General features: G+C 47.2%; 1 protein-coding gene across 1 annotated transcript in view; it reads right to left on the bottom strand.

The window, feature by feature from the left end:
• DPP6 (dipeptidyl peptidase like 6) overlaps window positions 1–25,734 on the bottom strand; it is a 772,951-nt gene that overhangs the window by 158,905 nt on the left and 588,312 nt on the right. Inside the window, exon 8 of the mRNA XM_060155875.1 lies at window positions 4,070–4,190. Coding sequence (XP_060011858.1) covers window positions 4,070–4,190 — 121 coding nt within the window. The remainder of the gene's footprint in view (window positions 1–4,069; window positions 4,191–25,734) is intronic.

The raw sequence follows: 25,734 nt of genomic DNA on the forward strand, positions 1-25,734 counted from the left end.
TTCCGTTTTTAAAACAAATTGTGATGGGTGATGAAAAGTGGATACTGTACGATAATGTGGAACGGAAGAGATCGTGGGGCAAGCAAAATGAACCACCATCAACCACACCAAAGGCCGGTCTTCATCCAAAGAAGGTGATATTGTGTATATGGTGGGATTGGAAGGGAGTCCTCTATTATGAGCTCATTCTGGAAAATGAAAAGATTAATTCCAACAAGTACAGCTCCCAATTAGGCCAACTGAAAGCAGCACTCGACAAAAAGTGTCCAGAATTAGTCAACAGAAAATGCATCATCTTCCATCAGGATAACGCAAGACTGTATGTTTCTTTGATGACCAGGCAAAAACTGTTACAGCTTAGCTGAGAAGTTCTGATTTATCCGCCATATTCACCAGACATTGCACCTTTGGATTTCCATTTATTTCGGTCTTTACAAAATTCTCTTAATGGAAAAAATTTCAGTTCCCTGGAAGACACCTGGAACAGTTCTTTGCTCAAAAAGATAAAAAGTTTTGGGAAGATGGAATTATGAAGTTGCCTGAAAAATGGCAGAAGGTAGTGGAACAAAAGGATGAATACGTTGTTCAATAAAGTTCTTAGTGGAAATGAGAAATGTGTCTTTACTTTTACTTAAAAACCGAAGGCACTTTTTGGCCAACCCAGTAATATAAACAAGTAGCAGCAACTGGGAAATACAACCATCTCTGTACCACTGGTAACCATGAACCTTTCATAAAAATTTGGACAATCCAGCTCTTTGCCCATAAGCCTACATATTAGGAGCTTTGCAAAATTGCTAACACTTGCATGAAAGTGCAAATTCTTAACAGAAACTTCCTTTCTGACTTCTCAAAAAACTAGTGACATCTTTAGTTTCTGGATAACCAACTTTCGTAAACCTTAAAACAGTTTGTAGGACACTTTTGTCTTTAATCCCATATTAAAATCAAAGTTCTATGTAACTCCATGACATCTGCCCAGAAGAGTAAAATAAAGACATGCACTTTGCTTCTCAAGATCAGTGTGTGGCCACCACGAGGCAGGGCAACTGGAAAGTCAGTGAGACACGTGGTCTGAGGTTGCAGGCAGGGCCGCGGGTGCATTTCCGTGCGTGGGGCTTGCGGCAGTGAGTTGGGGAAGTTTCCTACCGAGTGCATGTAAACCTTTGGTCCAGGGATGGAGATTCCTGGCAGCCCCCAGGTCTCCTTCTTCTCTCCCTCAGTCCTTGATATTCTGAAATGTTCAATATGTTCAAAGTTCCTTTTTGGGGAACACAACGAATCAATATGGCATCTGACTGCCAACAAGCCTACGGACTGCAGGGTGGTTTAGAACTTATATAGCTTCGTTTCTTCTCAGAACTAACACCTCCAAGCGAGTCAGGCCCCCTGCAAATGCTGTCAGGGTATTTTTCCCCCTAATCTTTTTTTCCTTTTTTTTTTTTTTTTAAGTAGCATGTGGAAGTGAAGCAGTTAAGTCACAGATTAGAAAAAGGCAATCTTCAGAGTTTACCTTCCAATTATTAAAAAAGGAATCGAGATTCCCCAGAGCTCTCACGCTCCCAACTTCAGAGACCGAAGCATCAGCAAATATAACCTTCCAGGGGGCAGCACTAAGGAGATGAAGCTGCCACATCACCTGGGACTGATTTAGAACACGTGGGGCCCTGTTATCACACGAACACAATTCTGGGTAAATGCCTTGAGGAAATATTTCTTTTCAACGGATTTGCTGAAACAAAAGCTTACTTTGAATTGCAAGGCAATGAGCTTTTTATTTTATTAGGAAGATACTAAAAAAGACATTCTCCATCTCCTGGTGATGGATTTTTGAAGGAGATTATTCCTAGGGCAGGTCTAGGTCCTTCCAGCCAGGGCTCCAGGGGCCTCTCTCTCTTAGGGGTCATTGGGTTGTCACTGCCCTGATCGCCCTGGAACTTGGGGCCTGCTGCTCATAAGGCTGTTTGTGCACAGGACAGTGGAAGCACAGTGGAAGCTGGACAGTGTCCATTTGGTTCCAGTGGCTCCCTTGTATGAGCCCGATGAAACCTCAAGGTCGATTCTCCTGGGCCCAGAAGGCAGCTCAGTACCGGAATCCTGGGTGCTCCGAGCAGCAGCAGCCATGCTGGAGTAAACACGGGACTCCAGGGAGGCGCAGCGAGAGGGCCGGCCTAGATGCGCGCCCACGTCCCGGCATTCTGCAGGAAGCCAGCTGCACAGAAATCAGGATGGTAGGGGCCTCTGGAAGGGAAGCTTGGGGTGAGGGGAGACGTGACTGGAAAGGGGCTCGGCGGTGCTTTCTGAGATGATGGAATGCTCTATATCTTTTTTTTCTTTTTTTGCCATGCCACATGGCTTTGCAGGGTCTTAGTTCCCCAACCAAGGACTGAACCCGGGTCCTGGCAATGCGAGTGCAGAGTCCTAACCACTGGACCGCCAGGGAGGTCCTGGAATGTTCTATATCTTGATGGGGCTGCCCAGTGTATACTGTGTCAAACCCATGAAACCATGTCTTTATAATTGTGCATTTTACTGTCTACGACTTACATCTCACTTTAAAAAAATGGAAATCAAGTCAACCTTGTGCTTCAGTGACTTCAGTGAAATCACGATGGGAAGTGGGACTAAGCATACAGGTCTATCCGCTCTGTCCTTTAGGATACATAAAGCCCTGCAATGCAGAACCCAGCTTGAGGAATGCACAGCACTGAGGAAACATGGTATTTTATGGGCTTGATCATGCCCAGACCCCGTTGGGGGTCCCCTGACCGCCCCCCACCCTTGCCCCAGCCCAGCACAGTGAATTCTTCCTGTGATCATGTGGTCTCAGACCAGTAGGCTGACAAGAACACCAGCTGTTTATCAGCCCAGTGCTGGGCTGCGTCGGCATCCTGCTGACATCTGCATTTCCAGAAAGGGGATAGTCCTGCACTTGAACAGTGATACTCCATGATACATCTCCCCTAACCTCGTGTAACCTTGGGCAGATGACTTACCCTCACTGAGCCTCCTCTGTGAAATGTCCATAACAGCATTCATCTCAGAATGCTCTCATGAGGGCGTTATGGACTGGATGTCTGTGGCCCCACAAAATTCAGGTGGAAGCCAAAATCCCCAATGTGATGGTGTCTGGGGGTAGAGCCTTTGGGAGGTGATGACGTTACGAGGGTGGAGCCTCCACGGTGGGGTTAGTGCCCTTCTAGGAGGATGAGGAGACCAGAGCTTCCTCCCCATGACTTTCTCTCCCTCTGGCATGTGAGGACACAGGGAGAAGGTGACCGTCTGCAAGCCAGGAAGAGAGCCCTCACCAGACACCAGCTCTGCTGGAGCCCTGATCTTGGACTTCCCAGCCTCCAGAACTACGAGAAATAAAAGTTGCTTAAGCCGCCCAGTCTGTGGTGTTCCTTAGAGCAGCCTGGACTAACGTGGCAGGTAAATGAGGTAATAAAAAGCACTAAAGTGCTTAGCATAGCGCCTGGCAACTAACGGCAATCAATACAGGGCTGTTATTGTTACGACGAAGTTGTCATTAATGTGGAGACGGGTTATAAATGCTTAAGAAGAGAGCTTCTCGCTCAGATTTTTAGTCATTTAATAATGCATACCGCTGGAGTCCTCTGGTGCCAGAGGAAAACCAGTATCAGAAAACGTCCGATGAGGCGGATGCTCACAGGCCAGCAGGCCACCCTGACGCGTTTCTTTTGGAAGCTTTACCCTCTGATGTCTTTTCCAGCTCTCCCTTCCCCAGGCAGTACCAGGCACTCAACCTCTCAGAAAGGGAGCAGGAAACCTGCACGTTTGGGATCCTGACTGTTCCGGGAGTCACCCACCAGCACAGCACAGGGTTGTAGGATGCCCTGCCCACCTGGCCACCAGGTGAGTGCTTGACACCGCAGGCCCCCGATGGTCGCCTGCTGCTCCCCGAGGCTCCACAGTCTCTTTGTAATTTAGCAGAACCTCAAGAAACGGAGTTTAATTGACAGAGTCAGAGGAAACACCACCATGGCCAATCCCAGTGACGCAGCAGCAGCAGTGACCACAGGCACCAAGCCTCCCACATCCCACGTACCTTCGTACAGCCAGTCGCTAAGGCCGTTGTAAATCACGCCTTCCTTCCCAGTTGAGACCACACGGATGGCCTGCTTCCCGACGTGTGCACAGTAGTAGATATTGTTTTCAAAGATAAATATCTAATTTGGAAAGAGAAAAAACATAGCGTTAATCAACGAAGTGCTTACAAATAGGGTGTTCTTTAAAAATCCCAAACCAGCAATGTGGTCCGCATTTTCCTTTGCATTTATCTGACAGGACAGACGTAGTCTCGGGACCCTTTGGAACTCGCCCACCTCCAAAATCATCTACATTTAAGGTCAACCGGAGACTCAAACTCCACAGAGTGCACCCAATGTTATCATTTACCATGACCAGACAATCTGTCTGATACTCTTGGGTATGTTAACATCAAATGGCTTTGACTATCTTAGCAACTGTATTTTTCCTAGCAATTGTGACTGGTGGGCTGGGAAGCTTGAAATCTGTAATTTATTCACTCAACATTTATGAAAAGTTACTTAGTGGGCACCAACTCTGTGCCAATCATGGGAGAGCACAGGGATGAATGAGGTGGGACGTATCATGTGCCTTTACTCACAATCCGGTAAAGAAGACAAACTTTAACAGGAAAATGTTCTGAGGAGCTTTGGGAACACGTAACAGTACTACTAACTTAGGCCAAAGGCAGGCAAGGAGTCCCTGAGAAAGTGACTGGAAAGAAGTTTTCTTATTGTGGTAGAGCATACATGACACAAAATTTGCCACCTTGACCACGTTTAAGTGTACAGTTCAGTGGCGTTAAGTGCATTCACACTGATGTGCAACCATCACCATCATCATCTCCTGGACTCTTTTCATCCTGCAAACTTCAAACTCTGTCCCCATTAAACAATGATTCCTCATCCCCCTCCCCCACTCCCGGCCCCCACCCTTTTGCTTTCTGTGTCCAGGAATCTGACGACTCCAGGGACCTCGTGTGACAGGAACCACACAGCATTTGTCCTTCTGTGTCTGGCTTATTTCACTGAGCATAACGTCCTCAAGGTTCACCCGTGCTGTGGCAGGTGTCAGGATTCTGAGAAACTGGGCTTTAGGCTGAGATCTGAACGGCGAGCAGGATGAAGAAAGGGGGGCTGAGAAATTAGGCTACACGGAGGTAACAGTGTGAGAGAGAACCAGAGGCAGGCATGGGCCTGGGGAGCTGGACGAGAGCTCCAGGCGTGAGGGGGAGGGGCAGCAGGAATGGAAGCCCAGGGGGTGGGGGAGAGGCGGGTGCCAGCCCCCAAGGGTCCGTCCGTGGGCTACAGGACCCCAGAGGCAGCAGGAAGCCCTTGGCAGAAGCTCGAGAAGGGGAGCAACGTGGCTAGAGGCAAGTCTTCTGTGGGCGAGCCCAGGCCCATGCAGATGAGAAGGCAGGGCTGGAGTCATCCGTCAGTTGCGGGGGGCGGGGGGGATGGTGGAGACAGACAGAGATGGACCAGCCAGGGACAGTGGGGGGATGCCCTGGGCGTGGGGAGTGAAGTTGCAGGAGGAGACGAAGTGGTTCCCCAGCCATTCCCTGGAGCAACTGGGTGGCCCATGTGCAGCCTGGGGTGTCCTGGAAGATGCTACAGTTCTGACCTTAGGTCAGCCCCAAATACCCTGGGGCCGGGGGGAGGGTGGGTTAGGTCAGTGGCTCTCGAATTCTGATGTGTATTAGAATGATCTGAGGAGGTCTGACATATCCTACAGCCAGGTCCAAGAGCCCAGCCCAGTGGTTAGGATCTAGGGGTGGGACCCTGGCATGAGTATTTTATTTTTTTTATTTTTTAAAATATTTATTTATTTGGTTGTGCTGGGTCTTAGTTGCAGCAGGCAGGCTCCTTAGTTGTGGCTTGCGGGCTCCTTAGTTGCGGCACGCATGGGGGATCTAGTTCCCTGACCAGGGATCGAACCCGGGCCCCCTGCATTGGGAGCTCGGAGTCTTTTTTTTTTTTTTTTTTTTTTTTTGCGGTACGCAGGCCTCTCACTGTTGTGGCCTCTCCCGTTGCGGAGCACAGGCTCTGGACGCGCAGGCTCAGCGGCCATGGCTCACGGGCCCAGCCGCTCCACGGCATGTGGGATCTTCTCAGACCGGGGCACGAACCCGTGTCCCCTGCATCGGCAGGCGGACCCTCGACCACTGCGCCACCAGGGAAGCCTGGGAGCTCAGAGTCTTAACCACTGAGCCACCAGGGATGTCCCCTGGCACCAGTATTTTAAAGAAACACCCTGGGCGATTCCAGTGTGCAACCAAATCTATGAAGCAGTGGCCCAGGACAAATCTAATGTCTCCCGAAGCTCTTAAAGTATAAATCAGCCCGTTCTCCAGGCACTGCTCAATTCTGCCCTGTGTTTTCTCTGTCTAAATTCTTTGCCTGCTACCCCCACAAGGACCTAAGCACATGATGCAAATATCCAATGTCTGTGGAAACTGAGCTTTGTGGACCAAGAACAGGACTCAATCAGATTTTTTTAAAAAGAAATTCTAAAAAAAATACTGTCAGTGTCATTTAAGAGACCAGTGAGAAAGGGTATTTTGCAAGTGTAGGAAATAGCGTAAATATTGACATTTTAAACTGAAGATGCAGAAAGGGCAGTTCCCATAGATCGTTGTCATGGAAGCCTGGAGCTGAAAGCTCTATCAAGTATTAGCTTCCTGCTCAGGACTCTTGCCTCTTCAAAGATTCACTTCAACCAGAAATGAGCTGGAAAACTTCTAGACACAAGTACACATCCTCATTTAATTTCAGTAGCTGTTCTTACGAGTCTGCCTAAGGGTAAGATGTATTATGAAATTTCAACTTCTTTTATGCATCCTAAGCCTACAATAAATTTTTGAATCAAATCAGACCATAGACAATATTCTGAAGAAGTAAAATTTGCTATGATAGATATTAAATCCCTTTTCATCTTGACTTGATTTTATTTTATTTTTTAAAGAAGATGTTGGGGGTAGGAGTTTAGTAATTTATTTATTTATTTTTGCTGTGTTGGGTCTTCGTTTCCGTGCGAGGGCTTTCTCTAGTTGTGGCAAGCAGGGGCCACTCTTCATCGTGGCGCGCGGGCCTCTCACTATTGCGGCCTCTCTTGTTGCGGAGCACAGACTCCAGACGCGCAGGCTCAGTAGTTGTGGCTCACGGGCCTAGTTGCTCCGCGGCATGTGGGATCTTCCCAGACCAGGGCTCGAACCCGTGTCCCCCGCATTGGCAGGCAGATTCTCAACCACTGCGCCACCAGGGAAGTCCCTTGGCTTTATTTTTAATGGAAGGAAAACAAAAGGAAACAAGCTCTAAGGAACAGTGCACTTTGCTTTGAAGATGTTCACATCTACAAATGGGAGTCTGGGTCCTACACACCTCAGCCCACTCCAGGCCCTGCAAAGGCATCTGCACCATGTGCTCTGGGAGCACAGTGGACCTGCTGCAGGACCTGAGCCAGTGCTGGACTCCTAGTTGCCTCAGTTTCTTTGTCTGTCAATACAGATCAATGCAGAACTCAGTCTTAGGGTGGCTATGAGGCTGAGTGAACTGACAACTTCAAAGCACTGAGAACAGTGCCCAGCACAAAGTACGGGCTCAGTAACACCTATTCATTTTTTTTTTTTTTTTTTGCGGTACGCGGGCCTCTCACTGTTGTGGCCTCTCCCGTTGCGGAGCACAGGCTCTGGACGCGCAGGCTCAGCGGCCGTGGCTCACAGGCCCAGCCGCTCCGCGGCATGTGGGATCTTCCCAGACCAGGGCACGAACCCGTGTCCCCTGCATCGACAGGCGGACTCTCAACCACTGCGCCACCAGGGAAGCCCCAATAACACTTATTCTTGTTGTGGTTACTATCATCATTATAAAGGTTTGTTCTGCCTGGAGAGATTAGGCGAGACTTCATGCGGGAGGTGACACCTGAGCTAGACCAGGAAGAATACCCACATTTTCACAGGGTGCTTACGATAAAGCTCAGCTCGAAGACACACGGAGCTAAAGGGGGAGCTCATTATCTCAGGAACCAGGAATGGGATAAGTACCATAACTGGGCACAACTTAGCTTTTAGTTCTGGACAAACAAGGCCCAAAGGAAAACATATTGAACAGCTCAGTGCTTGACTAAAAGAGAGCAGCACAGCTCTGGTGGAATTATAAATTAGAGAATGCTGGACTTGAAGTAGAAACCTAAATTCTAGTTGAGACAACTAGTTGTCCAGCTCTGAGCAGGTTACTTAACCTCACTGAATCTCATGTCCTTCACTACAAAATACGAGGTTGACTGGACGGTCCCTAAGGTTTCCTCCATACTTAACATTGTTGAATCCAAAGGTCTTATGAGCGTCTGAGATCAGGAAAAGACGTTTAGCAAATTAATTACTGATGTGATTACTACACTTGTATTCCCAAGGAGAACTATTTATCATGAAGGCAAAATTCAACATTCATAGTGAACCCAACATGCTACTGTCAAGGGGGAAAACAGATTCTCTATATTTCAGCTAAAACCCCCAGTTATCATGTCAGCCTAGGTTTCTTTAACTGACACGGTAGAGCGACCGTGCTGATCTCGAGAACACACCCCGGTAGTGGTCACTACTTACTAATTGCTTTTCCCCTGGCTTTCTACTTCCTCTTTTGGGTTACCCCATTTCCTGACCAGGCACAATTTTACTAACACTTCCCACAGTAAACGAGGATGAACGATCTCGTTATATATGACATTAAGCTTAATTTATAGTGTGAAACAGAACAGCTTGGGTGGTCATGGTAGCGCCCATTGGTTCAGCAGTGGTCATAAGGAAGCAATGTATTTGCACAGCAACTGGGATCGTCTCTGTTGTAGGCCATTCTAATCCCACTGGAAACACTGCACAGTTAACTGACATTACTGGAACACTGCACACAGATAAGCCATGTCACCAGAACATGGAAATTCTGTCTCTAAACCTTGCCACCCGGTCAACACCGGTGGCAGACTCTGGTGAAGAAGCAAACTGCTGACAGAGAGGTCAGTATGTCTTCGGGAGGCTGGTGCCCATCAGGTTCGTGTGTCCACATGGCTTTAATTTCTGGGTGTACTATGTCACCTCTGGTCCCCTGAATGGTTTCATCAACAGGCCACATAACAGAAGGTCAGAATTACCAACTGTGGCTAACAGATTGGGAAACCCTCCTGCCTTCAGAACTTAATGGCCGGTTCCCCCTGCATAGAAATTGACCTTCAGGTAACTTTCTGTTTCTATTGCCCTGGACACCTGGTAAGGGTGGATATGGGCTCTAATGGTAGGTGATGCTATTTCTGGTGTGTTGCAACTGGTCGAGGAGAACCGTAAACTCTGGGAGGAAGCCATCACCGTGACCTCCTCAAGTGCATGATTCCAGTCACTGGGCACTTCCCTCTGGGCACCTGGCAGGGATTCCACACCCACCCACAGGGGTCCCGTTTACTGAGCTGTCACCGGTGGGGGCCGGGGAGAAGACACTGCTACACAGCTGTCGGGTGGGTGGCTGTGTGGAACGCTGCGGGGGAGGTGCACCCGAGACCATCTGCCAGCCAACGGCTCCTGTCTACACCCTTCTGAGTCCAGCTGGTGCCAAGCGTGGCCTCTGTGGACTTGCGAGTCAGCACATCTGCTTGGTGGACATGAGGACCCCCCCGCCCCCTGCTGTGGGTGTTTTCCAGCAGCCATCAGGCTCCGAGAATGGCCCCTCTTCCCTGGGTTCATGTCAGGAGAAACCGGGTGATGGTGGGACTTCTGAGTCGTTACCAGAGTAAAGTTAGTGTGGAACAATTACAAGAAGGGATATTTACCAACACTAAAAGGAGGGAGCAGTAAAACAGCGCTGGGCATATTTCTGAAAAGCAAACTAGCTGGTTGGAGATCACACATCAGTTCGGCTGACTATGAAGGTGGAAAACAGGGCAACAAAAGCCACCAAACCCTGACTCTGCACGTTCACCATTATTATTGAAAATACGGGAGAAAGTTAAAACGTCACAACCCTACAAACCACACACATACACAAAATATGACTATTAAAATACACTTTCTTGTATTTTAGAGAGAGAGAGAGAGAGAGAGAGAGAGAGAGAATGTGTGTGTTGGTTGGTGGGGTATAAAACCTAGTTTTAATGAAACTGAAGTCATATAACATATACGGGTTTGCACACTGTTTTAGAATCTACATCAGAAATGATTTTCCATGTCAGTGAGCATTCTCTGAGACATGCCTTTTAGGAGATATACCGTAGTTTATTCAATTATGTCCCTATTGTTTGACATCTGTTCTGTTTTTTATGACAATAAAAATGCTCTTGTGTGCATCTTTGTACTTCACTGCACCTCTGACATCTCCCTAGGATAAACCCCTATGAATAGAAATCATGAATCATATTCATTGTGCAATAAAAAAAAATGGGTGGAGGACAGAAACACGTAGATCAGAGTACTGATCATACAGAAGCATTTGTATTCATGAAGAACAGAAAGAAATCTTATTACAACGGGAATATTTTGTTTACCAAACTATCAGACTGAACAACAATACCCAAAGCTGCTCAGAACACTGTGCGCTCCCCCAGTGGGGGCAGAGACTGGCTGCACGCTCACAAGAAGCAGTCAGCAAGCCACACCGAAGACTTTTCTTGTGTAGATTATGTGAGAAAGACTGCTGGAAACAAAGTACAATTGGCCTTTCCAAACCATATCTACAGAACCTGATGACGGTGGAAGCCGCAGCCTCTGAACTAAAGGGGAATAACATACGTGTATGTGTGCAGACACATGTTTTCCCACGTCAACACGTGAAGGTGCTGAGAATCACTCTCCGATTACTCAACGCTCAGTTTCAGGAAGTGACCAATTTGTAGATTAAATAAATTCTTTCCTTACTGTTTTGCTCTCCCATTCCGTTTTGGCCATTCTACTGCTCACCTGGGCAAGGAAGAGAACTTCCATCATTCCAGTTTGTAACTGTGCCTGGAAAACGCAGTGATGGGGGGACGGCAACGCTGTTGATCAAGGAGCGTTTTCCAGATTCTCGGTTGTCCTTATCCAGTTTGGGAGCATCACACCAACCCCACAAACAGGCGTGTGCGCACCTCCGATCAGCCAGGCAGGGTGCCGAGCAGCTGCTCAGTAAGCTCTCATCTGGCCTGTGCAGGTGGCCAAGACTCCCGAGTCTATTGTGTCAGCGTGTCATTTCCCCAGTTAATCCGTCGCCTGAAATTCAGCACACTTGGCTCTCAGGTTGGTTCCTGCCCAGGCAGAGGGGGGACGTGGCAAAATTCACTTGCTGCTCTGCCGCTGGATTTCGCCACCCATAAATAGAGATAATCACCTGCCGTGCCAGCCTTGTGGTGCTACTGGGAGGATGAAAGGAGACAATTTTGCTGGAGAAACCTTGAGGGCTATAAAGCACACTTAAAGGAAATGCACTGTTAACATAAGCATCATCGGCCCGCTGGATCCCTGCTACGAGGACACCGTGCTAACAGCAGGGCTCTTCCAGCTTCTCATGTCAATACTGCCCCTCGGCCCTTTCCACCAAAAATCAGTGGAAGACTTTACATCACATTTTGATGCAGCAAACTAATGCAGGATTTAATGCCAAAGAGCGGAATTCACTGCCAAGAAAGAGCAAGTCCTGTACATAATCTAAAACCATTCTTCTTGTCAGAAAGTACTCACATATTTCATCCTTTCAAATGTCAACCAAAATCAAGAAGAAACATCTGACACATCACCATAAAGACCCTCCCCTCAGTGTAGCCCTTAAATGGTCAAGGAAAAGCTTCCTTTTCAGAGTCACCCACCGAGAAAAAGCTCTCAGGATCCCTCTCACTTGATGAGCCCACATTTTAACTTGGAGAGTTCAGAGATGTTATTTTTTCAAAGCCGAGGAAAAAGTCCCTAAATGCAATTATGCTCCTGAGGAGTCGACGGCCGTACTCAGTGTCCCCTGTGATATGGGAGCTGAGCAATTTCATCTCGACCACAGAGACGTGAGGCTCCTAACGCACCCAGGACCTTGGGGCGGGGTCGCGTCAGGGAAGCAGCGAGCGGGTGCCTGGCCTGAGAACGGGTGCAAGCACCTTCCAAGCTCTCTCTTCTCCCCGAGGGCCTCTGAGCTGCGGGGCTGCCCACGGACAGCCTGGTCAGGATAAGAAGTGCTGGGAGGGCCAAGTGCTATAAGGCCAGGTGACAGGGCCCCCGTCTGGCCTGGGCTCGGGGTCGCCCCTGAAAATGGCTTCTGAGCTGGGATGACGTGGAAGGTGGGCAGCAGCTGTTGTGGGAAGGAGGGGCACAGGGCATCGCAAGGGAGACAGGCCTCTGTCCGTCTGAGCAAATGGGGCGGCCCATGTGGAATGAAGGGCCGGGGGGCCAGGTCAAGGCAGGCAGTGTCGGGGGCTGGAAAAGGGGCCGGGGAGCCGTGCAGGTCCCACAGGCCACGTTACTGACTGTGCTTCCTTCTAAGAGCAGCGGAGCACCTGGGGAGCTTTGGTGGCATCGTGGTCGTTGGCTGTTTTAAGAGAGCGAGTGAGAAGATGGTGCTGTGTTTTCCATGACACCCTGTTGCAGTGTAGGGGGCGGAGCAGAGGGCAAGGGGTCCCGGGGGATGGTCCAGAGGGACAGTGGAGGCTTGGGCGGTGTTGGCCCAATGGCGGAACTGCAGCGATAGGCGTGGGTTCCCAGGGTGCGGTGCTGCCTGGACACAGGCCAAGGGAAGGCAGGTGTGAAGGAGTCTCCTGGTCTGACACGGGCAGGTGGATGGACGGCAGTGCCCCCGGGAATCCCTGGAGGCGGGGCACAGGGGGAAGCCATGAGCCCACCTAGACACGGGGAACAGGACAATCAAGTGGCAGGGCCCTGGGAGAGTCTCAGGCTGCGGGTGGGACGAGCAGCAGTTACTCTTACTATGAAAACAGCTCGTCAACCCTGAATGAACTTGAACCACCATGGAATCTGCCTCTGCGTGCCACGGCTGCCTACTTGTCCTTCCCTCTTGTGTCTTTAGCTGGCCCCAGAACCCCTGCCTGAGAGCCTGCGCTGTCCACAGCAGCGCCTGGCCGGGGCCGTCCCGTCCCTCAGGCAGCCCAGTTCCCTGCTCCGTGGGGACGGGCACCATCAGTGTCACCAGGAAATGCCATGGAATAGTCCACCGCCTGGGATCAGTGTTAACCACTGAACGAGGTGCCTTTCTTTAGAGGGTCTGGGGGGAAGGCAACTTCAAAGCCACACAAAGGGCCTCTGGCAGGGGCTTTCAGGCCGCGTGGCAACCCCCGGAGAGCCCCACCTCTCTCCATGGGGCACTGCCTCCTGGGCTGAGCCGAAAGCAATCCTCAGATGTGCTGTAACCACTAGCACAGCAACAGCTGCTCTGTGGCAACACGCTTATTGTACCAACAAAAGGACGACTGGGTTTAGTGGGTTACCCGACTTAGGAGAATATTTGCTTCTGTTCTACGCCTGGATGTTGTGGCTGAGCACTGCGCGGAAATCTCCACTCTCCGTTTGCCTAGTTTGAAGCCGTCTCTCGCCCATGTCCTGTGGCTCTGGGCTGTCTGTGAGAGCCACTTTCTGCCCTGGACATCAGCACGGACAGTCGCCCAAGATGATGCACCTTGTCCGTTGGAAGAGCCAGGATTTGGGCCAAGGCAGCATAACCCCGGAGTCCGTGATCTGTGGCCTCTCATTGTCTGGACACCCTGCTACTTTGTAGAACTGAGGAGCAGGCTCAGAGAAGCTAAGCTTTCACCCAAGGTCACAAAGCTACTTAGTGACAGAATTAGAAACGAACTGCTTAACCCACATGCCCGCGATTCCAGCACCAGCAGCGCCAACAGCGTTTAGGAATCGCAAGAATCCTGATCGTGAGAATCAGGACCCTCCCCAGACCAAATGAGTTTTAGCGGGCCCTCCAGTGACTCTGATGCCCACTGCAATTTGCTGCTTCTTCCAGCTGAAAATCATGATCAATTCTGAGCAACTCTGCTGGTGAGAAGGGCTGGACCGCTGGGCCTTCATGGGAGTGGGTCTGAAAACTCTCTAAAAGCATTGAGAGAAATGATAAATGTACTGACTGGCAGAAATCAGTCCGAGGCGCTCTCTCAATCTTTTTATACAGCAGTTAAATTCAAGCCTCATTGGTTGCCAAACATAGTCTTCTGACTCCAAAGAAGTGAATGAATTTTCCAGTATCTTCCTAAGGGGCTGAAAAAATCCATTTATTTCTTGGTAAGTTTCCAGGCTTTTTTGTATACAATCCAAATATAAGGCCAGCAATGCTGCCACTGAAACATCATTTGGACCTCCCTGGTTGGACCACCTGGATCGTACCAGGTACTTGAAGTGTGCAGTGTGGCTCTGAGGGCACACTGAAGCTACTAACACCGTCCCAGACATGCCAGCTCAGCCCTCTCAGACACATTCCCTCCGATGTTGCCCAGGTGACTGGTCTTAGGACTTCATTCTCCAAGATGATGTGATAAACAGCTGACCTCTCTTCAGCCGCTAGGGGCTCATTGTCTGGTCTGTAGATTATTCGCGGTCTTTGAAACTCCCCTTTCTTTTGGCTCTTCACCTCCCAGCTTGTTACTGCGCCCCAGCATCTCCCCAGAGGGTGGGAGTGGGGATCAAAGACAGTCCAGCTCGGAAGCCCACCATCCTTGGCATTTATGCTCAGGAGACATTTGCCGTAGTTCTGCTGGGACCAGCTCCGGGCTACACCATGAAGTCCTTAAAGATGATTTCTGCTACCTGTCACACTCTCGTCAGTGATCTTTTCTATTATTTACACACTGAACAATAAAAGATGAATGGACCCAGAATAAAACCAGAAAATTCACAAGAAAGATACCATGAGTATTAATTTATAGAAAATAATCAACTACTAAATACATATTAATTTAATCAACTACGAGATATAATTAAATACATGCTGATTTAAATAGCAGTGCAACTGAATTACATTAGCAAAGAGTTTTGAAAATTCGTAGAAGCAGCAATATTTTTTTTAATGATACAGCCTGATACTTAATGCAGTAAATATATGACCGATTAAGTACACAGGAAACAATTTGTAAATGTATATCAAGTGCCTTAAAAACGTGTTCAATACTTCAATTAAGAATATCAATTGCTGAGGAGAGGGGGAAGATGGTGGAAGAGTAAGACGTGGAGATCACCTTCCTCCCCACAGACATATCAGAAATACATCTACACATGGGACAACTCCTACAGAACACCTACTGAACGCTGGCAGAAGACCTCAGACCTCCCAAAAGGCAAGAAACTCCCCACATACCTGGGTAGGGCGAAAGAAAAAAGAATAAACAGAGACAAAAGAACAGGGACGGGACCTGCACCAGTGGGAGGGAGCCGTGAAGGAGGAAAGGTTTACACACACTAGAAGCCCCTTCGCGGATGGAGACTGCGGGTGGCCAAAGGGGGAGCTTCAGAACCGCAGAGGAGAGCGAAGCCACAAGGGTGTGGAGGGCAAAGCGGAAGACTCACGCACAGAGGATCAGTGCCGACCGGCACTCACCAGCCCCAGAGGCTTGTCTGCTCACCTGCTGGGATGGGCGGGGGCTGGGAGCTGAGGCTCGGGCTTCGGTCGTATCCCAGGAAGAGGATTGGGGTTGGCGGTGTGAACACAGCCTGAAGGGATGAGTGAACCACGGCTGGCCGGGAGGGAGTCCGGGAAAAGTCTGCAGCTGCTGAAGAGACAAGAGACTTTTTCTTGCCTCTTTGTTTCCTGGTGCTTGAGGAGAGAGGATTAAGAGCGCTGCTTAAAGGAGTTCCAGAGACAGGCGCGAGACGCGGCTACCAGCGCGGACACCAGAGATGGACGGGCATGAGACGCTAAGGCTGCTGCTGCCGCCACCAAGAAGCCTGTGTGTGAGCACAGGTCACTGTCCACACCCCCCTTCTGGGGAGCCTGTGCAGCCCGCCACCGCCAGGGTCCCAGGATCCAGGGACAACTTCCCCGCGAGAATGCATGGCGCGCCTCAGGCTGGTGCAACGTCATGTCGGCCTCTGCTGCCGCAGGCTCGCCCGGCATCCGTGCCTCTCCCTATCCCCGGCCTGAGTGAGACAGAGCCCCCAAATCAGCTGCTCCTTTAACCCTGTCCTCTCTGAGCGAAGGACAGATGCCCTCAGGGGACCTACACGCAGAGGTGGGGCCACATCCAAAGCTGAACCCCGGGAGCTGTGCAAACAAAGAAGAGAAAGGGAAATCTCTCCCAGCAGCCTCAGGAGCAGCAGATTAAAGGTCCGCATGTGTATGCTTCTGTGTGAGATTTTGTCTGTATAGCTTTGCTTTCACCATTTGTCCTAGGGTTCTGTCTATCTTTTTTTTTTTTTAACTTAAAAAACTTTTTTAATAATTATTTTTTTATTATAATAACTTTATTTTATCTTCTTTCTTTCTCTGGCTCTCTCCCTCCCTCCCTCTCTGTCTCTCTTCTTTCTACATTTTCTCCCTCTTATTCTGAGCCATGTGGATGAAAGGCTCTTGGTGATCCAGCCAGGAGTCAGTGCTATGCCTCTGAGGTGGGAGAGCCAACTTCAGGACACTGGTCCTCAAAAGACCTCCCAGCTCCACGTAACATCAAACGGCGAAAATCTCCCAGAGATCTCCATCTCAACACCAAAACCAAGCTCCACTCAACGACCAGCAATCTACAGTGCTGGACACCCTATGCCAAAGAACTAGCAAGACAGGAACACAACCCCACCCATTAGCACAGAGGCTGTCTAAAATCATAATAAGGCCACAGACACCCCAAAACACACCACCAGACGTGGACCTGCCCACCAGAAAGACAACATCCAGCCACATCCACCAGAACACAGCCACTAGTCCCCTCCACCAGGAAGCCTACACAACCCACTGAACCAACTTTAGCCACTGGGGACAGACACCAAAAACAACAGGAACTACGAACGTGGAGCCTGCAAAAAGGAGACGCCAAACACAGTAAGATAAGCAAAATGAGAAGACAGAAAACACACAGCAGATGAAGGAGCAAGATAAAAACCCACCAGACCTAACAAATGAAGAGGAAATAGGCAGTCTACCTGAAAAAGAATTCAGAATAATGATAGTAAAGATGATCCAAATCTTAGAAACAGAATAGAGAAAATGCAAGAAACATTTTACAAGGACCTAGAAGAACTAAAGAGGGAATAAGCAATGATGAACAACACAATAAATGAAATTAAAAATACTCTAGAAGAGATCAATAGCAGAATAACTGAGGCAGAAGAATGGATAAGTGACCGATAAAATAGTGGAAATAACTACTGCAGAGCAGAATAAAGAAAAAAGAATGAAAAGAACTGAGGACAGTCTCAGAGACCTCTGGGACAACATTAAACGCACCAACATTCGAATTATAGGAGTCCCAGAAGAAGAAGAGAAAAAGAAAGGGACTGAGAAAATATTTGAAGAGATTATAGTTGAAAACTTCCCTAATATGGGAAAGGAAATCGTTAATCAAGTCCAGGAAGCATAGAGAGTCCCATACAGGATAAATCCAAGGAGAAACACGCCAAGACACATATTAATCAAACTATCAAAAATTAAATACAAAGAACAAATATTAAAAGCAGCAAGGGAAAAACAACAAGTAACACACAAAGGAATCCCCATAAGGTTAACAGCTGATCTTTCAGCAGAAACTCTGCAGGCCAGAAGGGAGTGGCAGGACATAGTTAAAGTGATGAAGGAGAAAAACCTACAACCACGATTACTCTACCCAGCAAGGATCTCATTTAGATTTGATGGAGAAATTAAAACCTTTACAAACAAGCAAAAGCTGAGAGAGTTCAGCATCACCAAACCAGCTTTACAACAACTGCTAAAGGAACTTCTCTAGGCAAGAAACACAAGAGAGGGAAAAGACCTACAAGAACAAACCCAAAACAATTAAGAAAATGGGAATAGGAACATACACATCGATAATTACCTTAAAAGTAAATGGATTAAATGCTCCCACCAAAAGACACAGACTGTCAGAATGGATACAAAAACAAGACCCGTATATATGCTGTCTACAAGAGACCCACTTCAGATCTAAGGACACATACAGACTGTAAGTGAGGGGATAGAAAAAGATATTCCATGCAAATGGAAATCAAAAAAAGGCTGGAGTAGCAATTCTCATATCAGACAAAATAGACCTTAAAATAAAGACTGTTAAAAGAGACAAAGAAGGATACTACATAATGATCAAGGGATCGACCCAAGAATAAGATATAACAATTGTAAATATTTATGCACCCAACATAGGAGCACCTCAATACATAAGGCAAATACTAACAGCCATAAAAGGGGAAATCTACAGTAACATATTCATAGTAGGGGACTTTAACACCCCACTTTCACCAATGGACAGATCATCCAAAATGAAAATAAATAAGGAAACACAAGCTTTAAATGATACATTAAACAAGATGGACTTAATTGATATTTATAGGACATTCAATCCAAAAACAACAGAATACACATTTTTCTCAAGTGCTCGTGGAACATTCTCCAGGATAGATCATATCTTGGGTCACAAATCAAGCCTTGGTAAATTTAAGAAAACTGAAATTGTATCAAGTATCTTTTCCGACCACAACACTATGAGACTACATATCAATTCAGGAAAAGATCTGTAAAAAATACAAACACAGGGAGGCTAAACAATACACTACTTAATAACGAAGTGATCACTGAAGAACTCAAAGAGGAAATCAAAAAATACCTAGAAACAAATGACAGTGGAGACATGACGACCCCAAACCTATGGGATGCAGCAAAAGCACTTCTAAGAGGGAAGTTTATAGCAATAAAATCCTACCTTAAGAAACAGGAAACATCTCAAATAAACAACCTAACCTTGAACCTAAAGCGATTAGAGGAAGAAGAACAAAAAACCCCCAAAGTTAGCAGAAGGAAAGAAATCATAAAGATCAGATCAGAAATAAATGAAAAAGAAATGAAGGAAACAATAGCAAAGATCAATAAAACTAAAAGTGTTTCTTTGAGGAGATAAACAAAATCGATAAACCATTAGCCAGACTCCTCAAGAAAAAAGGGAGAAGACGCAAATCAATAGAATTAGAAATGAAAAGGGAGAAGTAACAACTGACACTACAGAAATACAAAAGATCATGAGAGATTACTACAAGCAACTCTATGCCAATAAAATGGACAACCTGCAAGAAATGGACAAATTATTAGAAATGCACAACCTTCCGAGACTGAACCAGGGAGAAATAGAAAATATGAACAGACCAATCACAAGTACTGAAATTGAGACTGTGATTAAAAATCTTCCAACAAACAAAAGCCCAGGACCAGATGGCTTCACAGGCGAATTCTATCAAACATTTAGAGAAGAGCTAACACCCATCCTTCCCAAACTCTTCCAAAATATAGCAGAGGGAGGAAGATTCCCAAACTCATTCTATGAGTCCACAATCACCCTGATACCAAAACCAGACAAAGATGTCACAAAGAAAGAAAACTACAGGCCAATATCACTGATGAACATAGATGCAAAAATACTCAACAAAATACTAGCAAACAGAATCTAACAGCACATTAAAAGGATCATACACCATGATCAAGTGGGGTTTATTCCAGGAATGCAAGGATTCTTCAGTATATGCAAATCAATCAACGTGATACACCATATTAAAATACTGAAGGAGAAAAAGCGTATGATCATCTCAATAGATGCAGAGAAAGCTTTCGACAAAATGCAACACCCATTTATGATAAAAACCCTCCAGAAAGTAGGCATAGAGGGAACTTTCCTCAACATATTAAAGGCCATATATGACAAGCTCACAGCCAACATCATCCTCAATGGTGAAAAACTGAAACCATTTCCACTAAGATCAGAAACAAGACATGGTTGCCCACTCTCACCGCTATTATTCAACATAGTTTTGGAAGTTTTAGCCAGAGCAATCAGAGAAGAAAAAGAAATAAAAGGAATCCAAATCGGAAAAGAAGAAGTAAAGCTGTCACTGTTTGCAGATGACATGATACGATACATAGAGAATCCCAAAGATGCTACCAGAAAACTACTAGAGCTAATCAATGAATTTGGTAAAGTAGCAGGATACAAAATTAATGCACAGAAATCTCTGGCATTCCTATACACTAATGATGAAAAATCTGAAAATGAAATTAAGAATACACTCCCATTTACCACTGCAACAAAAAGAATAAAATATCTAGGAATAAACCTACCTAAGGAGACAAAAGACCTGTGTGCAGAAAATTATAAGACACTGATGAAAGAGAGATGATACAAATAGATGGAGAGATATACCATGTTCTTGGACTGGAGAATCAACATTGTGAAAATGACTCTACTATCCAAAGCAATCTACAGATTGAATGCAATCCCTATCAAACTACCACTGGCATCTTTCACATAACTAGAACAAAATATTTCACAATTTGTATGGAAACACAAAATACCCCAAATAGCCAAAGCAATCTTGAGAACGAAAAACGGAGCTGGAGGAATCAGGCTCCCTGACTTCAGACTATACTACAAAGCTACAGTCATCAAGACAGAATGGTACTGGCACAAAAACAGAAATACAGATCAGTGGAACAGGATAGAAAGCCCAGAGATAAACCCACTCACCTATGGCCACCTTATGTTTGATAAAGGAGGCAAGAATATACAGTGGAGAAAAGACAGCCTCTTCAGTAACTGGTGCTGGGAAAACTGGACAGGTACATGTAAAAGTACGAGATTAGGACACTGCCTAACACCATACACAAAAATAAGCTCAAAATGGATTAAAGATCTAAATGTAAGGCCAGACACTATCAAACTCTTAGAGGAAAACATAGGCAGAACACTCTATGACATAAATCACAGCAAGATCCTTTTTGACCCACCTCCAAGAGAAATGGAAATAAAAATAAACAAATGGGACCTAATGAAACTTCAAAGCGTTTGCACAGGAAAGGAAACCATAAACAAGACTAAAAGACAACCCTCAGAATGGGAGAAAATATTTGCAAATGAAGCAACTGACAAAGGATTAATCTCTAAAATTTACAGGCAGCTCATGGAGCTCAATAACAAAAAAACAAACAACCCAATCCAAAAATGCGCAGACGTCCTAAATAGACATTTCTCCAAAGAAGACATACAGATTGCCAACAAACACATGAAAGAATGCTCAATATCATTAATCATTAGAGAAATGCAAATCAAAACTACAATGAGATATCATCTCACACCCGTCAGAATGGCCATCATCGAAAAATCTAGAAACAATAAATGCTGGAGAGGACGTGGAGAAAAGGGAACACTCTTACAATGCTGGTGGGAATGTAAATTGATTCAGCCACTATGGAGAACAGTATGGAGGTTCCTTAAAAAACTAAAAGTAGAATTACCATACGACCCAGCAATCCCACTACTGGGCATATACCCTGAGAAAACCATAATTCAAAAAGAGTCATGTACCACAATGTTCATTGCAGCTCTATTTACAATAGCCAGGACATGCAAGCAACCTAAGTGTCCATCATCGGATGAATGGATAAAGAAGATGTGGCACATATACACAATGGAATATTACTCAGCCATAAAAAACGAAATTGAATTATTTGTAGTGAGGTGGATGGACTGAGAGTCTGTCATACAGAGTGAAGTAAGTCAGAAAGAGAAAAACAAATACTGTTTGCTAACACATATATATGGAATCTAAGAAAAAAATAAAATAAAAAGCTCATGAAGAACCTAGGGGTAAGACAGGAATAAAGACAGAGACCTAGTAGAGAATGGACTTGAGGATATATGGAGGCGGATGGGTAAGCTGTGACAAAGTGAGAGAGTGTCATTGACATATATATACCACCAAACGTAAAACAGATAGCTAGTGGGAAGCAGCCGCACAGCACAGGGAGATCAGCTCGGTGCTTTGTGACCGCGTGGAGGGGTGGGATAGGGAGGGTGGGAGGGAGGGAGATGCAAGAGGGAAGAGATATGGGGACATATGTATATGTATAACTGACTCACTTTGTTATAAAGCAGAAACTAACACACCATTGTAAAGCAATTATACTCCAATAAAGACGTTAAAAAAAAAAGAATATCAATTGGCAAAAAAAAGTGTTCATTTTTTTGACTCAGTAATTCCTCATCATTTTAGGTGCCAAGATATTCCACTGCATTAACTGTAGTAATGAATTTTATAAATAATCTAGATGTCCAACAGGAAAATGATTTAATTTTTGTAAATCCATTCAATGAACTATCATGTAACTGTTAAAAATTATGTTTAGAACAAGTATTTAATTGTATAAAATGCTAACTGAATCACACTGGGCATAAAGTTGGGACACATAAAACTAATTAATATAAGTATAACATAATTAACAATAATTATTATAACTATAGTTATTATTATAAGTGTTTCTATTCTTGGAAAGAAGGTTAAGAGAACACACTAAAATATTAATAGTAATTGTCTATGGATACTGGATCTATTGGTCCTTTTACAAGAAGTTTTTTCCCCTACCTTTTGTATTTTTTACTTTGTATAGTTTGTATTATTTTTACAATGGGAAAATAAATAATAAAAATTAATCAACTACCTAAAATGAGCCTGGCACCAGTACTGGGAACTGGGGATAAAATAATGAACACGCCAGCATCTTAACCGCCAAGGGGTGTCATATATGATGGGAAAGGGGCTGAAACAAGCATTCACCGTACCAGCTGGGTGCACACAGAGGCTGGGGAGCCAGCAGGGCACAGAATCCCAGCCTGCGGTCCTAGGACCTCAGAGAGGCCGTGCTTTCACTTTCGACACCACCCCTGTCACTCACTGATTCCTCCATCGCTGCCTCTGTCTGAAATGAGTCCCTATGTCAATGGATAATTCATATTAAAAGCAATAAACATTCCAGAGACACAAAGAAGACACAGTGAGCATCTCAAGCCCTGGGGCATCGAGGCTTTGCTGTTCCAGGACCAGCCCTAACTGGGCACCTAAGTCACCAATGCCAAAGAGACCTCAGCGTCTTCCCACCGCTGTGGCTGACCTCAGCGTCTGGTCCCATCCTCCGACGCGTGGGACTGAGGCTGGAGGGACCAGACAGGGCAACCCTGAGCCTGTGCCAGGCATTTCTGCCCTTCCATTGCAGTGGAAGCACCAGAGCCAGCCCCTATGCAGACTCTGACTCTCAGATGCCACACATGTCTCTGGAGGCCTCTGGCTGGGGGAAGGCTGAGCAGGGGCTGGGGAGAGCACTGAGCTGCCAGTGGGCATACGACGAGTGTTTGTGGCAGGAGGTGAGGGGTACGTACATCTCCCGAGGGGGGCAGCCTGGACTCAGGGCCGGCTCCACCACTCGCCAGATGCCCCAGACTAACTTTCTCACCCATTAGGTGACTTTGCGTGTCTGTGCAGAGCACTTGGGAAGGTCCCCGTTCGCAGTCGACATTCTACATTCACATCCCCTCTAGTTCCTAAATACTGGGATCCGAAGCCCTCAGTGGAGCCGCTAATTCCAACATCACGTGAGACCCAGTGATGAGCACAGGACTCAGGAACCTTCTGGAAGCCAGCACCATGTCCCCCACTCCCCCTCCCTCTGGGCAAGGCTCTGCTGTCCTGCTGGAGCCCTCAGGCCTGGCTCGGCCCTTCCCCCTGCAGACCTCCCTCTGGGCTGACACGCAAACATGACTCTGACCCTCAGGGCGGCCCTGGGATTGACACCGCGTGTGCCGGTCCCAGTCATTCTCCTGTCACCTGCCTGGTGAGAGTCCCCAGGCTGCTCGCCCCACATCACTGGCCACAGCTCTTTCATTAAACAAACACTGGGACGTCCCTGGCGGCCCAGTGGTTAACACGCTGAGCTCTCAATGCAGGGGGCACAGCTTTGACCCCTGGGTGAGGAACTAAGATTCCGCATGCCGCGCGGTGTGGCCAGGAAAAAAAAAAAACAAACATGAATGTGGCATCACAGGGATTTTTAGTTACATCCTCCTATAAGCCCATGGGCGGTGCTGTTTTGATCCCCAGCTGGAGGAAGATGACACGCAGGGAGTTTAAGTGATTTGCCCAACGTGACAGGCATGAGCTGAGGTTTGGCCCAGGCTGCCGGCTCCAGGATCTGGCTCTGCAGCCTCTGGACCAGGCTGCTCCCTCTGACACTCGCACAGTATCCTCTGTAATTGGTATTAAAGAAACGCGTGTAGGAACTCAGTCGCCGAGGCCAAGGATCTCAGGGTCAATCACTTAGAGCCAGGCCAAAAACCTCATGGCCAGAGATGCCCCATCCACTCAGAGCATCGCCGCTGACACCCTGCGCCGAGGCCTCTACCACGCCCTCTTCTCCACAGCCTGTCTCGGCAGCTCGGGCTGCTACAACAGAGCACCACAGACTGGGCCACTTAACAGCTCTGGAGGCTGGAGGTCCAAGATCAGGGTGCCAGCAGGGCCGGGTTCTGGTGAGGCCTCCTCCTGGTTCACACAGGGTGTCCCTCTTGCTGTGGCCTCACGTGGCAGAGAGAGATCACCTCTCTCGTGGTTCTTCTATAAGGGCACGAGTCCCATTCATGGGGGCTCCACCCTCATGACCCAACCACCCCCAAAGCCCCCCTCCTAATACCACCACACTGGGGATAAGGGTTTCCATATTTGAATTTGGGGGACACAAACATTCAGTCCATAGCAATGCCTTCCCGTCCTGCTCTGCAAAGCCCAAGTCTACTCTGCCTCTTTCGGGAAGCCTTCTATGACTACCTTCATCTCGCTTCCTCTAATTCATGAATGCCAATTGTAGCAACCACTAAGCACAATTCCCTGTCTTAAAAAACACGGGACTTAAAACTCTTTAGCTTCTAAAATTCTGTAATAACTTTCCTAGATTATGTCAGGTGTATATGTCTTGTCCAAATATTAATCTCCTTTATGCCACAGTTATGTCCTTGCTTTTTCCTTTATCTTGTACAAACAGTGGCACAGCTCTGGGCAAGCACAGGGCTTATGCTATGAGTCTGAGCCGTGTGAGTTCTTCGCTCCTGGCCTGGGGCCCCACCAGCCCTCTCAGCTCCTGGAGGCTGAGCGGCAGGCGCTGCACTGGGCCATGGGCCACACGTGGCCCTCGCGTAATCCCTCAGTGGGCGCATCTCAGACCGCAGCCCCACACAGAGAGTGGGGGACAGCGGGTGGGGTCTGGGCCCCCTCCCACCTCTCTGCAACTGTCACTCGCCGGCCACAGACCCAGGGCACATTTTAATGACAAAACAGAAGCTGCCTTTTGAAATGCTGTCCAAGGTGGCAAATCTCAGTTTTTCAGGCATACTGGGAGCAGGCGGGGAAAGGTGAATTAACTGACCTAATCCACGAGATGATGTAGTTGGACAGGATCGTGTGTAGGCATGTGCTTGGGGAAAGGGAGGAGGAGATGACTGTGGGCCGAGGGGAGGGGTACCAATGCCCCTCGGGGGTGGCTAGCAGGTGAGCAGGCTCCCTGCTTGTCCAGACTGCCCCAGTGTTAGCACTGAACGCCCCACAAACACCGGGATGGCCTGTCACCCCGGGTTCAGGTGACTCATAACTGGTTGGGAGGGCTCAGCTGATCTCCATTATTTATATCATGGGTTGAAAATTTCTGGGATGATCAATGAGAAAAGTCA

Source organism: Lagenorhynchus albirostris, chromosome 8, assembly GCF_949774975.1.
Source record: "Lagenorhynchus albirostris chromosome 8, mLagAlb1.1, whole genome shotgun sequence".
Taxonomy (NCBI): Eukaryota; Metazoa; Chordata; class Mammalia; order Artiodactyla; family Delphinidae; genus Lagenorhynchus; species Lagenorhynchus albirostris.